At 35.1% G+C, this 14437-nt stretch overlaps 1 protein-coding gene across 4 annotated transcripts in view; it reads right to left on the minus strand.

Moving 5' to 3' along the window:
* The window catches only part of METTL15 (methyltransferase 15, mitochondrial 12S rRNA N4-cytidine), a 175974-nt gene that overhangs the window by 748 nt on the left and 160789 nt on the right, over positions 1-14437 (minus strand). For 2 of the 4 annotated variants that reach the window (XM_045194042.2, XM_071221414.1), the window contains exon 7: positions 7670-8786. The exons of 1 other annotated variant lie outside the window; for it this stretch is intronic. In XM_045194042.2, coding sequence (XP_045049977.2) covers positions 8344-8786 — 443 coding nt within the window. In that variant the 3' untranslated portion in view covers positions 7670-8343. Of the gene's footprint in view, positions 1-7669; positions 8787-14437 lie in introns of those variants that run through there. One more of the 4 variants, XM_045194045.3, reaches the window with a different exon arrangement.

Here is a 14437-nt window from a genome sequence, read left to right on the forward strand (position 1 = left end):
GGGTTTTTATTTCCTTGAACAAATTTACTGCATTTGTCTAAATATCCCTGCAGGTATTTTATGTATTTTTCCATCTTTAAAAATGATGCCTAATCTCTTCAAAACTGGGCATTTTCTGACTTAGTGATGATGGACACTATATATGAAAAATTACAGAAATGACTTGTGTGCAAATTTATTTTTCCCCAAAGAATATTTAAAATTGCTTTGCCATGCAGTTAAAGCTTCTAACATCCAAGATGAACTTAATCCAATTTCAGGTCCTAAGATGATATGAAACTGCCTTTATGTCCTTCAAGTTCCAGTCGGGTAACAGTTCACTTGTATTCCCCCAAACACTGTCAACACTTCTAATTTCTCAGCTGCCACTTCTGGAATTGGCAACTGATGCTATAAATCTGGGCTAACCTCTTTCAGTTTCTTTCTTCTCTTGAATATATTTCACTGCTTTATTAGCTCTCTTATTAGCTTTCAAAGAGACATCTTATAAAATGTTTTCTCTAAGCTTTCTGGTTATTCTTAATGTGATGGTCAGCCCAAATTATCATCTTTACCTAATTTCACGTCAAATTTAACATCCAGCAAGACTCCCATCTCTATTCTTTTCACTGTTTTTATCTTAGGAAGACACTCATACTCATCTCTCATCTACTCCATGGATGATCATGGGGTGATTTCACAGTACTGCCTTCACTAAATGCACATCGCTAGGACAACCTACACTTGAACAAATCACATGAGAACTCATCTGGCCTAATGGGAGCAAGAAGATCTAGTGAAGGAATCAGAGTTTTAAAGAGATAAAGCTACAGGAGTGATTTTGAAGAATGCCATGGAGACCATTTTTTAGATGAAGTGTAGATCAACATTATCAAGTGTTGCAGTGACCAAGAAAGTCAAGAGAAATTAATTGAACTAAGTCCTGGAGAAAAAGGAAAAAAGATAAGGTTTCTGCCGAGACACAGGAGTACAAAACAGAGACAAATGTAGAGATTTATAACAAAAAAATAAACTATCCAATGAAAAAATGGGCAGAGGACCTGAATAGATATTTTTCCAAAGAAGACATACAGATGGGCAACAGATATGAAAAGAGGCTCTACGTCACTAATCATCAGGAAAATGTAAATCAAAACCACAATGAGACACCACCTCACAATAGTCAGAATGCCTATTAGCAAATAGTCAACAAATAATGTGCTGGAAAGGATGTAGAGAAAAGGACATGCCCTGTTAGTAGGACAACAAATTGGTGCAGCCACTATGGAAAACAGTATCTGTGCCTCAAAAAACTAAAATAGGTCTACCGTAACACCCCGCAATTCACAGGTATTTATCCAAGGAAAACAAAAACACTAACTTAAAAAATATATGCACCCCTATCATTTGAAGTGTTATTTGCAATAGCCAAGATGTTGAAGCGACCTAGGTGTCCATCAGTACATGAGTGGATAAAGATGTGAGATATCTCTCTCTCTCTCTCTCTCACACACACACACACACACACACACACACACACACACACACACACTGGCTGTTACTTGGCAATAACAGAAATTGAAATCTTGTCATTTGTGACATGAATGGACCTAGATGGTAGTTTGCTAAGTGAAATAAGTCAGAGAAATACAAGTATTGTATAATTTCATTTATATGTGGAATGTAAGAAAAACAAAGCAAGAAAAACAGACTTGTAGAAACAGAGGTCAAACTGATGGCTGCCAGAAGAAAGGCAAGTAGGGGAAAGTGGAACGAAGATGAAGGGGAATTTCCTCAATAATATTGTGAGAAGTTTGCATGGTGACAGGTGGTTACTAGGCTTAGTGTGGTGATCACACTATTAGGTATATAAAAGTTGAATCACTATGTTGCACACCTGAAACTAATATACTAATACTGCAGCTCAACTATGCTTCAGTAAAAAGAAATAGAAATAAGAAGAGATTTGTAAGTGCTAACATGAAAGTATGGGGGTAGGAATTACATGGATCCAGTTCTTACCTATTTCTGTGGCGCTGTAAAAGAACAGGTCACCACCTAATTCTATGTGTGAACAGACCACTTACCTTTCACTAGCAACTTTCCCTCTAACACCTGCAGTATGTACATTAAATTGATCCTTTAGTCTCTTGGCTTTAGAGTGCAGAAGTAAAAAACTTTTTTACATCCTATAGCAATCTTCCCTCTCATGTCTCACAAAGTGCTCATTTCCTTTTCCACCTCAATATGCATTTTGGGGAATCTTACTGTAAGGACAATGTGGGTTGCCCACCTGCTGGTATGGAAGTGTATGAGGGCAAATACTTTCTCCACCCTAGATAAATGTCAAATAATTTCAGCAACTGGTTCTTCTTTCTCCATTGTGTTTTCTTGAAAATGTAAACCCCACAAGGGCAATGACTGTTTTTATGCCCTGTCAATACCTAACAAACACGGGGGGAGTGAAATAAGTAATAAATAGGAATAAAATTCCCAAATAATAAAACCAACTATAACCCAATCAATTGCTGCTAGTGATGCAGAGGCTTCGCTTTAAAGTATCAAGAGTAAAGCATACATGTCTTTAATCACAATGTCCAGAAGTGTGAGTTATGTTGGTAACTATAACATCCAGTTAAATGTTTATCAAGAATTTTTTTATTGATTACATATCTGATGAGAAAAATACCAATACTATCCTCATTTTAAAGTGAAATAAATAAAAAAATCAGGAGATTAAAGTTCATACAGTCAACTAATATATGCAGACCTGGAATCCAAACTCATTTTTTTTCTGATTCCAAAGCCACTGGTGTTACTTACATTCCTATACACCTGTAAGCGTTGAATAATTACCCATTTCCTGTGACAAAATGAGGGCTCACACTGTGCTTGGTTAGCAATACAAATCCTCACCTAATGCAAGGCAGACAAGTATTACTGACCTACGCATAGATGTAGTTTAATGAACAGAAGCTATTACTCAAGAATGAGAGTAATTGATTTCAGTTTTGTATTTCCGAGTCTGGGCAGTAATATATTAAATAGGGTATAATTTAATAGGGTAGCACATCAGTATTTTCCACCCTACTATATATTAAGGCTATCATGTAATTATATATACATATACATATGAAGGGCTGTCCAGAAAAAGTCCAGCCATTATTAATATAATGAGAACAGTTTGTGCAACATTGATGTAACCTGGCAGCCAAGGAGAGTGGACTAGAATGCACATGCGTGAATAATGATGACTTCACTGTTTTAGTCAGTGGGGGTGGTAAATGCCATTGAGTGAGCATGTGTACTGTGTGGCTGTCACACTCAAAATGACTGAGTATGTACAGCAACAGATCTGCATCAAATTTTGTGTTAAGCTTGAACATTCCTCCGTGGAAACTATTCGGATAATTCAGGAGGCCACAGCTATGGGCAACTGGTGACTGGCAGCTTCATCACAACAACGGGCCTGCTCACCCATCATGTGTCTCATGTAGAGTTTTGTGGCCAAACATCACATCACCCAGGTAAGTCAGACCTGCTACAGCCCAGATTTGGTACCCTGTGACTTCTGGCTTCTCCCAAAACTAAAAACACCTTTGAAAGGGAAGAGATTTCAGACCCTCAGTGAGATTCAGGGAAATATGATGGGGCAGCTGATGGTGATTGGGAGAACTGTGTGAGGTCCCAAGGAGCCTGCTTTGAAGGGGACTGAGGCATCATTGTCCTACGTACGTTTCTTGTATCTTCTTCAATAAATGCCTCTATTTTTCATATTACATAGCAGGATGCTTTCTGGACAGACCTTGTATGCTAATGGTAGAAAATGCTTTCAGTATTTGAGATAAAGTATTGCCTAAGGAGATGTGACATCACCAAAGACGCAACTTTCCACTTGGCATATCAGAACATTAAATTTTAGTTCTTTACTTTGCTGTCTAACAATTTTGATAGATTATGTGAGAAAAGAATGAAGTGGCCAAAAAGTCTGTAAAGAATTTTAAGGTCCACCTAAATGATAGGCACAATGAACTATTGTATCTTGCATAATTAATTCTACTGAACTTTTAATGTTTTATAACCTGACTTAATAATTTATATTTAAAATTTCTCTTAGTATTCCTGCAGATCACGTTGTGTGTTACCAAACATTAGTTGGAAATAGTAGCTAGAAACAGATGAAATTTGAAAAAATAATACAAAAATAGTTACACTTATTATACAATCCGGGCTTTTTAAAATATGATGCTGATTTTTAAAAACTATGCTTCATTCAACATGGAACATATGGCATTGTGGTTCTGAGAAAAATATATCAGGATTTCTATCATTAAATTTATATTTATCCAGCACATAAGAAATTCCCTTTACTTTTTAATGCTTATGCATTTCTATTAGAGAATGTTGCTTACACAAAAAGATCTATTAGAATACTACAGCTATGATAAAAACTCAATAGAAAAATAGTTACATTAAAATAAATATTACAGAATTTTAACCAGAAGCAATTTTTAGTTATGCTTATCTATTACAAAGATTCTAATGTGAGGGACTTAGTTTCGAGAGTATATGCTAATATTGCCTAATATTTCTTTTTCCAGAGTAAATTTGAAACATAAATTAAGGTCAATACAGTTCGCATAAGAAATCCACATACCAATGCAAAGAGAAGCAGGGAAAGTGAGGAGCATAGAAAGGAGACTGAAATGTTTTTGATTTCTCCTAAATGGTCAGCCTTTAATATATGCTTATTGAATTAATATATAAATATATTTTTTTATCAAATGAAAGTGTTAATATAAATTTTGTATGTTTTGTATATTTTAAATTTAACATTAAAACTGTTGCATAATTTTTGGATGAGCAATTTCAAATGAAATTAAAATTATTTTTAAAAACCCTGCAGTATGATTCATCGTTAACTTCGAAAACCTAGTTAGGCATACTATTTTCTCTTATAAACCATTGGTTGTAATATAAATAGTTCAACACATATAAGTTTAAACACAAATCATAGATCATATATTACATGAAATAGGATAGGTAGATATGATTAGTGCCTCAAAAAGAAAACCCTAGAAACTCCAAATAGATTATATAGTATCATTTACAATTTTAAAACAAAATAAATATACACTACTGTAAATTGTGCTGCTATGAACATTGGGGTGCATAGGTTCTTTTGGATTGGTGTTTCAGGGTTCTTAGGGTATAATCCCAGCAGCGGAATTGCTGGGTCAAAGGGCAGTTCCATTTTTAATTTTCTGAGGAAATTCCATACTGTTCTCCACAGTGGCCTCACCAGTCTGCATTCCCACCAACAATGTACTAGGGTTCCATTTTCTCCGCATCCTCTCCAACATTTGTTTATTGATTTGTTTATGTCGGCCACTCTGACCGATGTGAGATGGTACCTCATTGTGGTTTTAATTTGCATATCCCTGATGGCTAGTGATGCTGAGCATCTTTTCATATGTCTCTGGGCCCTCTGTATGTCTTCCTTGGAGAAGTGTCTGTTCAAGTCCTTTGCCCATTTTTTAATCGGGTTGTTTGTCTTCCTGGAGTGGAGTCATGTGAGTACTTCATATATTTGAAATAAGCCAGGCTGTGAGGGACAAATACCATATGATCTCACCATTAACTGGAACATAATCAACAAAAGAAAAAAAGCAAACAAAATATAACCAGAGACATTGAAGTTAAGAACAATGTAACAATAGCCAGAGGGGAGAGGGGAGGGGCCAGTGAGGAGAGGGGTTTACAGGAACTACTATAAAGGACACATGGACAAAATCAAGGGGGAGGGTGGAGGTGGGGGAGGGAAGTGGGTTCAGCTGGGGTGGGGTGGAGGGATGGGGAGAAAATGCAGACAACTATAATTGAATAACAATAAAAATTAAAAAAACAAAATAAATATACAAAATATGAATATCAACTAAAAATGTGTATAGTTAGTAAATTTCATTTCTCAATAAGCAATGAACTAAAACCTGTTAAGAACTAACATGCTACACAATGACATCAGTGCCGTACTAAAGTGACCGACAGAAGGCAGCTGATAGAGATTCGGAAATATGAAACACTGGTTTTATATTCTTTATATTTTATTATAAAAGTCATGCATAGTAATATTTACAATCAGTTTTTATTTTCTGTATGTACTGTTTAAATTTCCCAGATGCATTCTCCAGAGTTAACCATTTAAAATTCATTCATGTTAAAAAATGGGCAAAGGTCCTGAATAGACATTCTCCACAGAAGAAATACAGATGGCCAACAGATACGCGCAAAGATGCTCAACATCACGAATCATCAGGGAAATGCAAATTCAAACCACAGTGAATACCACTTCACTCCTATCCAGCTATCATAAAAAAATCAACAAATAAGTGCTGGAGAGGATGTGAAGCAATGGGAACTCTCATGCACTGGTGGAACTGGAAACTATTGCAGCCACTATGGAAAACAGTATGAAGATGCCTCAAAAATGTAAAAATAGAGCTGCTATATGACCCAGCAATACTACTTCTGGGTAGTTATCTGCAGAAAACAAGAACATTAATTCAAAAAGATGTACACACCCCTAAGTTACTGCAGCATTATTTACAATAGTAGAGATATGGAAGCAACTTAGGTATCCATTGATAAGTGAGTGATAAAGAAGATGTACATATATACAATGGAATATTAATCGACAACAACAAAAGGAAATAAAATCTTGCTATTTGTGACAAGATGGTTAGACCTAGAGGGTATTCTTCTAAGCGAAATAAGTCAAACAGAGAAAGACAAATACTGTTATGATTTTACTTTACTTACACATGAAATCTAAAAAACAAAAACAAAGGGACAAACAAAGCAGAAACAGACCCATAGGGACAGAGAACAAGCTGACAGTTGCCAAAGGAGAGGGGGGTGGTGGGATGAGTGAAAATTGTCGAGCTCCATGCAACTGAGTTTGATTCTTCGTCCTTCTCCCCACCCCCAACAGCCCCCTCAAAAAACCCTCATTCATATATTTTCTTATGCATTGTACAACAGAGAGAACAAGCAAGCAAGAATGATTGTGTAAAACAGCCTAATTATATAAAGCAACTAATATATTTTTACACACAAGTTGGAAAGCAATTTTGTGTTTATTGAAGAAGCATTCTTTTTATGCATATTATTCAAGATTTTTTCTGTCAGAGTTTCAGTTTCTTAAGGCTGCTCTAACACATCACCATAAACTAGGTCCTTAAAATAACAGAAATTTATTCTCTTTCTCTTCTGGAGGCTGGAAGTCTGAAATCAAGGTATCAGCAGAGTAGTTCCACCTGAAGACCCTGATGGAGAATCTATTTCAAGCTTCTCTCCTAACTCCGGATGGTCGCCAGCAACCCTTGGTTTCCCTTGGCTTGTAGCTGTAGCACTACGGTCTCTGTTTCTGTCTTCCATCTTCAGGGGGTGGTCTCCTCTGTGCCTGTGTCTCTCTCCTCTTCTTACAAGGACACCAGACATGTTGGACTAAGGCCTGCTTAACTATTTACATTTGCAATGGCCATATTTCCAAATAAAAATACGTTCTGAGGTTCTGTGAAGGTAATAGATTTTTGGAGGGCACTATTCAACCCAGTGCAGTCAGTTTCATTAACATTAAAGAAAAAAATTCTCATTTTATAATCAATGAAATAGATGAAACAATGTTGAATACAGGAGTGCAATCTTTTATTTTTTTAATCTGGTACTTGGATGGGAACTTACCTTTGGGAATCTTTCTCATTCATAAATATGACTTCATGCAAAGAGAAACTTACAAAATTCTTCAAGAAGGATTCAGGGCATTAATCTAGGTGTATTCATTTGTTTCTAATTTGTCACATTACTTGTTCCTTAGAATATTTTCTAATTTTGATTTCACTGAAGAATTGTTAGATTTGAATAGAGCCAATAAAGTAAAGGTAAACCAGCTTTGAAACTAAAGTTAAATATTACAGAGGCAGGTAAAGTAAGTCTAAGGTAAACTCAAGAATTTACGTCGTATCTGTTGTCCATAGTGATTCTAATATTTTATTCCCTTGGAGTCACCAATTTAGAATTTCAGATCATAATTGATAAGATGAATTTTTCCTGTATAATGCTAAGGTAAACCCATTAATCTAGTTTTGAGATGCTGCTTCTCCTTAAGATAAACTTTCTGTGTCATATTTTCTACATTTTCCTTTTGAGAAACAAATGCTAAATATTCTCAGTCTCCACAGACACATAGTACACATCTATATACTCTCCTACATTTTCTTGTGTTAAGCTGTTCAGGAGTTTTACATAACATCCTTATGAGAAACTGTGAGGGAAAACTTGACGGATCAGACGATTAGGACTTTGTCATAACTTGACAGCTGCTCTAAGTTTGGCTGAGCGCCCCCTGGGGTTATCTTGCACGTCCTGATCTTCTGGGGTAAGCACCTTCTTGTGTATCAATTCCCACACTAAGGGGGCCCTTGGTGAGGCTCCTTCCCTGTTATCGTCACCTGAACCCAGCTGTGACGTTTGTGTCGCCTTCTGCCTTACACTTAGGTTAAATCTTTCCGCCATGCTTATCCCAAGCAAGAATCGTTTCACGATGCGATCCTCTAGTGAATGGAAGGAGAGGGCAACCAGACGGCCTCCAGGTCTCAGGAACTTCTGGGCTGTCTTCAGTCCTGTATACAGTTCATTAAGCTCGTTGTTCACAAATATGCGAAGCGCTTGGAAAGTCTTGGTAGCGATATGGGTGGAACGGTGCAGCAAGTCTTTTCGCGCATAAATAGCAGAGGGAGGAAATGCACCTACAAACAGATTTTGTGAAAATAGGAAAAGAGAATAGGTAACATTAATATTTTCTACTGTAAATGTACTGGCTTGTGTATATATTTAAAGAACTAAATTTCCTTTGAAAATGGGGCATTTCATTAGTACTTCCTCATTTTATTTCCAAGCATTTTACCAAGGCTTAAAATTACTGTGTCAGAAATATTCTTCATAACTCGTAAAAGAAACTGGAGTCAAACAGGAGCAGGAAAAAAGAGCTCTCAACTATAAGCAGTTCAATGACCACCCCGCAACAGAATAAACAAGGAAAGGCACACCTAGGCACACTGTAACCAAACTACTACCATTGAAAGATAATGAGAAAAATCTTGACTATAATAAAGAAAAACAGTACATTACATAAAGGAGAACAAAAAATATTAACAGCTAATTTCTCATTAGGACAATAGAGGCTACAAGATATGGGAATGACATTTAAATTGTTGAGGAAAATCTGCCTTCCAGTAAAAGGCTATTTTGAAATCATTCTTCAAAAATGAAGGCTCAGACATTTTCAAATAAATTAAAAATGACAGAATTCATTGCTAGCAGATCTGCATTCAAGAAATGCAAAAGAAATACTTCAGGCTGAAATAAAATAAAATCAAGTAATAACCTGGATATATAGGAAGAATATATACATGTGTGTGTGTGTATGTATATATATGTGTGTGTATATGTTTGTATATATACATATACACACACACATATATATTCTTCCCTTATATATTGTGTATATATACATATTCTTTTATATATATATATATACACACACATATATTCTCTTACTTTCCTTAAAAGACAGAACTCTTTTTATATTAACATTTTTAATTGTTGTTCAAGTACAGTTTTCTGCCTTTTCCCCCCACCCCTCCCCACCACCCCAACCCTCCCCACCTCTACCCTCTTTTTCCACCCCTTCTTGTTTTTGTCCATGTGTCCTTTATAATTGTTCCTGTAAACTCATCACCCTTTTCCCCCATTGTCCCCTCCCTTCTCCCCTCTGGTCACTGTCAGCCTGTTTCAATTTCAATGAAAAGACAGAATTCTTTAAGTAAAATTGTAACACCATATGTTAGGTTTATGATACAGATATATTAAGATGTAGATATAAATAAGTAATCTACATGCTAGCACAAAGAATGAGAGTGGGTAAGTGAAACTATACTATTGCCAGGTTTCTATATCTTACTTAAAATGAAAGGTGAATTGTGGTTGCTAGAGCAGCCAATTAAAATAATGCAAAGAAATATAATAAGCTAACAGGGAGTAAAAATAATCCACAAAAAATATAGTTTAACACAACAGGAGGCAAAAGAGAAGAACAGGAAAACAAAAATGAGACAAAGGGAAGACAAAAAGTAAAAGGGCAGACAATCATTCCAAATATAAGTATTTACATAAAATATAAATGTGTTAAATAATCCAATAAAAATCATGATTATATGGCTGAAAGAAAGCAAGACCTGACTATATATTATCTACAGAAATGCACTTCAAATATAAAAACACAATAAAAGTAAACATAAGTAAAGGCTATGAAAAGATATACCATGTGGACAGCAAACATAAAAAAGTTGGGGAGATTATATTAATACTAGACAAAATTTTAAGAGAATTACTAGACCCGGAGAGGAAAATTTCTTATGAGAAGATGGTCAAGACAGTAGGAAGATACAGTGTAAATGTGTATGTACCAAATAACATAATTCCAAAAATTTAGTCAAAATTTAGTCACCTCAGAAAAAGATCTACATTTATATAGGAAATTGGGTTCTTACCAAGTTGTCAAGTTAATTCAATGGAGATAGAACAGATTTTCAATAAAAGTGAATATCTGTAAGAATATGACCTTCAACCCATACTGCACACTATAAACAAAAATTAATTCTAAATAGATCATGAATCTAAGAGTACACACTGAAACCATAAAACATATATGACAAAACTCTCTTATTTAGAATATATAGGAAATCTTACAACTTGCTTGCTTATAAGTCAAGTTGCTTGTTTGAAAAAAGGGCAAAAATTTGAACACATTTCAAAAGATATTAAATAGCCAATAAACATGTAAAGATGTTCAAAATAATTATTAGTCATAGAAGTGGAAATTTAAACCACAATGAAATTCTACCCATCCACTAGGACTGCTGAATCTTAGAAAGACACAACCTACTGAAACAGACTCGAGGAGAAATAGATAATAGGAACAGACGCATTACAAGTGAAAGAACTGAATCAGTGATCAAAGCAACTCACAAAGAGAAGTCCAGGCCCAGATGGCTTCACGGCTGAATTCTGTCAAACACTCAAAAAATTAAAAACAATACTTCACAAACTCTTCCAAAAAACTGAAGATGAAAAAAACACTCCCCAAATTATTCTCTGAAGCCAAAGTTTCCCTGAAACTAAAATCAAAGACATCATAAGAAAACTACAGACCAATACTACTTACAAATACAGACATAACAACCTTCAACAATAAACCAGCAAACTAAATTCGGCAGCATATTGAAAGCATTATACATCATGACCAAGCGAGATTTATTCCTGGAATGCAAGGATGGTTCAACCGATGAAACTCGATCTATGTAATTCCTGACCTTAACAGAATAAAGGAAAAATCCACACAAAATCATACAACTGATTCAGAAAACACACTTGAAAAAACTCAACATCCTTCATGATAAAAACACTCAACAAGGTAGGAATAGAAGAAAAAGCTCCTCTTCATAAAAAAGGAATATATATATATATATATATATATATATGACTACTCACAGCTAACACCATAATGAAGCAAGAGACTGAAAGCTTTTTCTCAAAGATCATAAATAGCATAAGGATGTCTGTTTTTACCATTTCTATTCAGCATAGTACTGGAAGTTTTAGAGTGAATAGATAAGAAAAAGAAATAAAAGGCATTCAGATTTGAAAGGAAGAAATAAAACTCTGTTTACAGAGGACATATCTTATATGTTAAAAAATACTAAAAATCACACACACACTCTGTTAGAACTAACAAATCAATTCTTCAAAGAATTAACAAGCAAAATTAACATGCAAAAATCACTTGCATTTCTATACACTAGCCATAAACAATCCAAATATAATATTAAGAAAACAATTTCATTCACAATAGCTTCAGAAATGATTAAATATTTAGAAATAAAGTTAACAAAAGAAGTGCAAAACTTAGGCTATGAAAGCTATAATTTTTTTGAAAGAATTTGTTTAAGATAGAAATATTTATTACCCAAACTCATCTAGGGTTCAATGTGCTCTCTATCAGATCCCAGCTGACATTTTGGTACAAACTGACAAACTGATTCTAAAATTCACATGGAATTGTAAGACCCCCAGAACAGTCAAAATGATCCTGAAAAAAATATATATTGTAGCAGGAAGACTCACACTTACAGATTTCATAACTTACTGCAAAGCAAAGTTAATTGATATAGTCTGATACTGGCTCAGCAAAAGACATAGAGATCAATGGACTTTAATTAAGAGCCTAGAAATAAAATTGTATAGTTGTGATCAACTGATTTGTGACAAGAGTGTCGAGACCATTCATTCAGTGGGGAAAGCACAGTCTTTTGAACAAATGGTCCAGGGACAATGACATAGCTACATAAAAAAAGGGTCAAAGCTAAAGAGGGAAGTCAACTTCTTGCCATTTGCTATTCAATTTCTCCATTTTCCAGAAAAAGAGTTTTGGTCACTGAGGAATGTGTTTGAAAACATTCTAAGGATATGAACAAACACAACTCTCTTATATTCTAGAGCTTAAATTTGGAGGACACTTGAGGAAGGCTGTATTCCTGAAGACCTTGTATGATTCAAACCTTGCATAATTCAGCACAAATTTTCTCAAAGGAGAAGTCTAACATAGAATATGTTTTAAGGTGCCTGGTTAAACTGAAATAGGAGGTAAACATTCATGAGGCATAAGGATCCACAAACACCATAAGATATTTTTGCTTTAATTCTTTTGAAAAACTTTTCTTAACATTACCTCTAGTATTTAAAAAAAAAAAATTAAAAGCATAGCTCAACATGGTAATTGCTTAGCTTCCCTGGCATTTTATCATATTTCAAAGATATATATTTGAGTATGTGTTTTTTAACATAGCACTGAATTAGCTATGCCTGGCTATGTGTTAACTAAACTGACAAAATAAAAGAAAGGGAGAGAGTTTAATAAATACTTGTTTGATATTATGATTGAATATATTTTTGAAAAGTAATAAAACAGGAAATGTTCAAATAACAAAATCTCTGAAATAACTGTATAAGTTCTAATATAAACAATAACATCAGATCATGTGACATGACAAAGTATGGTAGGCATTTCCGTTTACGAGCTAAGATGGTACCTTCCTGTGGCAGAATTATACTTTATAATTCACTCAGCCAGCTAGCTGTGAAACTGTAAGATTCCTACCTTTTAACTGAGGGAATCTATTTTTATTTCAAAGTATTCACATAAAGTTAAGACTTTACTAATACTTTATATTACATTACTTTGTTTATGTAATTCATACTCGCATTCAAGTACATTCACACCGTATGTAAATCTGGAGCTGACAGGTTAACACCACCGTGAACAAGCAAACTTTCCTTCGTAAGGTCTGACTAGGCCTTGCCGATACCATATCAAGGAGAAAGAGAATAAAAGCTTTCATGTATATTTAGGACTGGATGCTCCTGAAGATATTAGAATAACTCCAATCCATGAATCTTTTCTTCTAGGTCTTTCTTAATTTGATTTAGGGAATTCTAATCTGGACTATGTCCACTGGGTTTCCTGAAAAGAATCTCTAGGGGTGGGTCCTGTCAACGTCCTCAAGTCCCATCTTTAGGGACCAGGAGATGGCAAATGATTGCAATGGGCCACGTTTTTGTGGGTCTTTTCATGCTGCTCTGAGGATCAAAGGCACATACCTTCCCTTATTTTAGATAGGTTTCCAGGGCTACCCTTCCTCTATACTGACACTTGTATGTCTGTGACTATAGGAAAGGTTGGCAATGCACACTGTGTAAAATAAAGTAAAAAAAAGAAACAAAAGAATAAAAAACAGCATACGGTAATGGAAATTAAAGTAATAAAAGCAAAACATCAACTGGCATTGGTACAAACACTCAAGACCAAAAAAGAAAGAAAAAGAAAAAGAAACAATCCAACTGTTAAGGATTAATCAAGATTCTTTGTTTAAATTAGAAAGTTTAAAGATAATCAGCAAAAGTCCTATTGTTCTCAGGTAGCAAGTGGGTTCCCTTGTGAAAGGCACTGGTCAGAGAGCAAGGGGCAGAGTTCTAAGGTATGCAGAGTAGTAGGGATATCTGCCTACAAGTAATCAGGAAAAATACAAAGATTCAAAATTTATACCAGATCCAATGCCTACACATGTGCTGGACTCTGAAGCAGGCCCTTGGAAGAAAAATATCAGCCAGGCCTGGTCCCGGCCCTTGAGGAGCTCTTGCAATCCTTCTTCACCTCCTCCTCATCTCCCATATCCTGTTATCAAAAATAGAAACTGGCTGCTGCTTTTCAATTTCCTGAGTTTAATCACAGAACCTTGTATGGTTAATTCATATGATCAAGGCATAGAGCTAGACAAAAAAT

This window comes from Desmodus rotundus, chromosome 5 (genome assembly GCF_022682495.2).
Source record: "Desmodus rotundus isolate HL8 chromosome 5, HLdesRot8A.1, whole genome shotgun sequence".
NCBI classification, from domain to species: domain Eukaryota; kingdom Metazoa; phylum Chordata; class Mammalia; order Chiroptera; family Phyllostomidae; genus Desmodus; species Desmodus rotundus.